The sequence below is a fragment of the Eimeria tenella genome, genomic scaffold, assembly GCF_000499545.2.
Source record: "Eimeria tenella Houghton genomic scaffold, Eth_scaff3429, whole genome shotgun sequence".
Lineage (NCBI taxonomy): Eukaryota > Apicomplexa > Conoidasida > Eucoccidiorida > Eimeriidae > Eimeria > Eimeria tenella.
The window spans coordinates 740-3372 of record NW_013543203.1 but is presented as its reverse complement, the minus strand read 5'-3'; the positions used below and the strand labels follow the sequence as shown (position 1 = coordinate 3372).

Genomic DNA, 2633 nt, shown 5'->3' with positions numbered 1-2633 from the left:
AGGTGGGGCCCCCAGAGGGGCCCCCAAAGGGGCCCCCAAGGGGGCCCCCAGAGGGTATTTCTGCGCTGCCGGTTTTGTTTTTGCCAGGGGCTGTGCTGTGGGCCCTGGGTATTACCCCGGGGGAAGCAGAAGTAGATGTTTGGGAGGCCACTGAGTTTAATGCTGGCGGGGAAGGTGCTGCTGCTGCTGCTGCTGCTGCTGCTGCTACGTTAGCTGCTTCTGCGTATGGTGCTGCTGCTGTTGTTGCTGCTTTGCATGCTGCTGCGTCTGCTGCTACTGCTGTTGTTGCTGCGGTGGCTGCTGCCGCGTCCGCTGCTACTGCTGTTCTGCTGCTGTGTGTGCTGCTCTTGCTGCTGCTGCTGCTGCTGCTGCTGCTAGGCGTGCTGCTGCTGCTGCTGCGTCTTTTGCTGCTCAGGGCCCCCCGGGCGTTCCTCTTTGCCCCTTCCCTTCCGCCTGCTGCCAGTGGCCTCGCGCTGCCAGCTGCAGCAGCTGTACCCTCCCAGAGTGGACCCTTGGGGGCTTTTGGGGGCCCCCAGTTTGGGGTCCCCGGGAGGCCCCCGGGGGGCCCCCCTGAGGGCTGAAGAGGCCCAGGAACTCCTCGCAGATTACTTTTCTGTGCCCCGCGTGTTGGCCGTGGGAGACATCTTTGCAGTACCCAGGGGGCCCCTCACTTACGGGGCCCCCTGCTGCACTTCGGGCTGCAGCAAGGGGGCCCCCCAGTACCCTGGGGGCCCCCCTGCTGGCTGCCCCTGCTGCCTCTCGCTGCACGAAGTAGAACATGCTGAGGCCTTTGGCCTGGGGGCCCCCCGCTGTGCCTTTTTGTCTTCTCGAGTTCTTTGCAAAGCGAGCAAAAACCCGGACTTGGGGCCCCTCTTCGTTTGGGGCCCCCGGGGGCCCCCGGGGGCCCCCGCAGCGCAGCAAGACGGCGCAGCAGCAGCCACCTGGGGGGCCCCCGAGCGGCCCCCCAGGGGCCCCGCAGCCCCAGGGGGGGCCCCCCTGTCCCCCCCGCAGCTGACGCAAAGGCTGGGGAGGGGGGGCCCCTGCAGCAATAGGGGGCCCCCCCTCTGCCACTGGGGCCCCTCAGACCCTGTTTTTGGCTGCGGCGGCGCAGAGTCCCTTCACCAAGTAGCCATGGTCTTCAGAGTGGCAGCTTTGGAGGGCCTGGGGGGCCCCCAGGGGCCCCCCTTAGGGGCCCCTAAAGGGGCCCCCCAAGGGGCCCCCTTGGGGGCCCCTGCAGGGGCCTCCTCCTTGGGGGCCCCTGCAGGGGCTCCCGGCGGGGCCCCCCGGGGCCCCTCCCTGGGGGGCCCCCCCGAGGGGCCCCCAGGGGGGCCCCCCTCCCCTTTTCAGTGCAGAGTTGTAGTGAAAGGAGGGACAGATTTGCTGCTGCAGGAGGCCCCAGGGCGGGGGGCCCCCCCCCCTTATATGGTGGGATTTTGGGGGCAGCAGTTTTTGAAATTAGAAATGGAATTGTGTCTTGTTTCTTTTTTAAGTGCTTTTAAATGCTTTTAATGCTTTTAAGTGCTTTTAATGCTTTTGAAATCTTTTGTCTTTCTTTGCTCTCAGATGTTCCACGTCCTCAGGAGGGGCCCCCTCCCGGTGCTGCCGTCTTTGCGGGGCCCCCTGGACAGGTGGGGCTCCCTGTTGTTGCTGCTGCTGCTGCTGCTGCAGCGCGTTGGGTCTGGCCTGCTGAGGCTTTTGTGGCTCGAGGGACAGAACATGCGTGGAGGCGCCAGGGCTTCAGAGCTTCTCTCGCTGCTGCTGCTGCTCCTGCTGCTGCTGCTTCTGCTGCTGCTTCTGCTGCTGCTGCAGGCTACTGCGCTACGCCGTCACGCGGCTGCGCCTTGCTGCTGCTGCTGGAGACAGAGGCAGCGCCTTGCTTTGTGGGGCCGAGGGGTAAGTGCAGCAAAAGAGCTGCTCCAGCTAGCTGCTGCTGTGTCTAGCTACTGCCACTTTCTGCTGCTGCTGCAGCCTGCTGCTGCTGCAGCCTGCTGCTGCTGCAGCCTGCTGCTGCTGCTGACAGCTGCTACAGCGTGCAGCTTTTCCTCCTGACAGCTGCTACTTCCAGCGGCTGGTGCTGCTGCGCGCTGGCCCCCTGTTGTTGCTGCTGCTGCTGAGTGCTGCTGCTACCGCGTGCTGCTGCTGCCGCTGCGTGCTGCTGCTGCTGCTAACAGTCGCTAGTTCTAATAGCTGCTGCTGCGACAGAAAACATAAAAGCAACTAAGCGCTGGAGAGACCGGCAGCAGCAGGGAGCTGGAGGCAGCAGTGACGCAGAGGCAACCCCAGCAGCAGCGCCAGCTGCAACAGCAGCAACAGCAACAGCAGCGCAGCAGCAGCAGCAGCAGCAGCAGGCAATCGCCATTTAGACATTGTTTGTGTTTCTTTTCTGAATGCTTCAGCTGTGGGGCCCCTTTTATTGCAAGTCGGATTTGTGCCATTTTGGGTCTAAATTGCATTTCCATTAATTGCTACGCACTTTCTCCCGCTGCTGCTGAAGCAGCAGCAGCAAGTAAGCTACCTCAAGCAGCTGCATGGCACTTAGGCGCTGCTGCTGCTGCTGCTGCCGCTGCTCCCGTTGCAGCCCGTGTCCCCACGCCACAGCCGCCGCTGGTGCTGCTGCTGTTACAGCCCGTGTC

At 63.9% G+C, this 2633-nt stretch overlaps 1 protein-coding gene across 1 annotated transcript; it reads left to right on the top strand.

The window, feature by feature from the left end:
• Positions 1-415: 415 nt before the first annotated feature.
• ETH_00042660 (uncharacterized protein) lies at positions 416-1897 on the top strand (the record flags this gene model as incomplete). The annotated part of the gene is made up of 3 exons (XM_013376425.1): positions 416-1425; positions 1564-1628; positions 1810-1897. Coding segments are annotated over 3 exons (1163 nt in total), but the record flags the coding sequence as incomplete, so codon positions are not given.
• Positions 1898-2633: the final 736 nt, after the last annotated feature.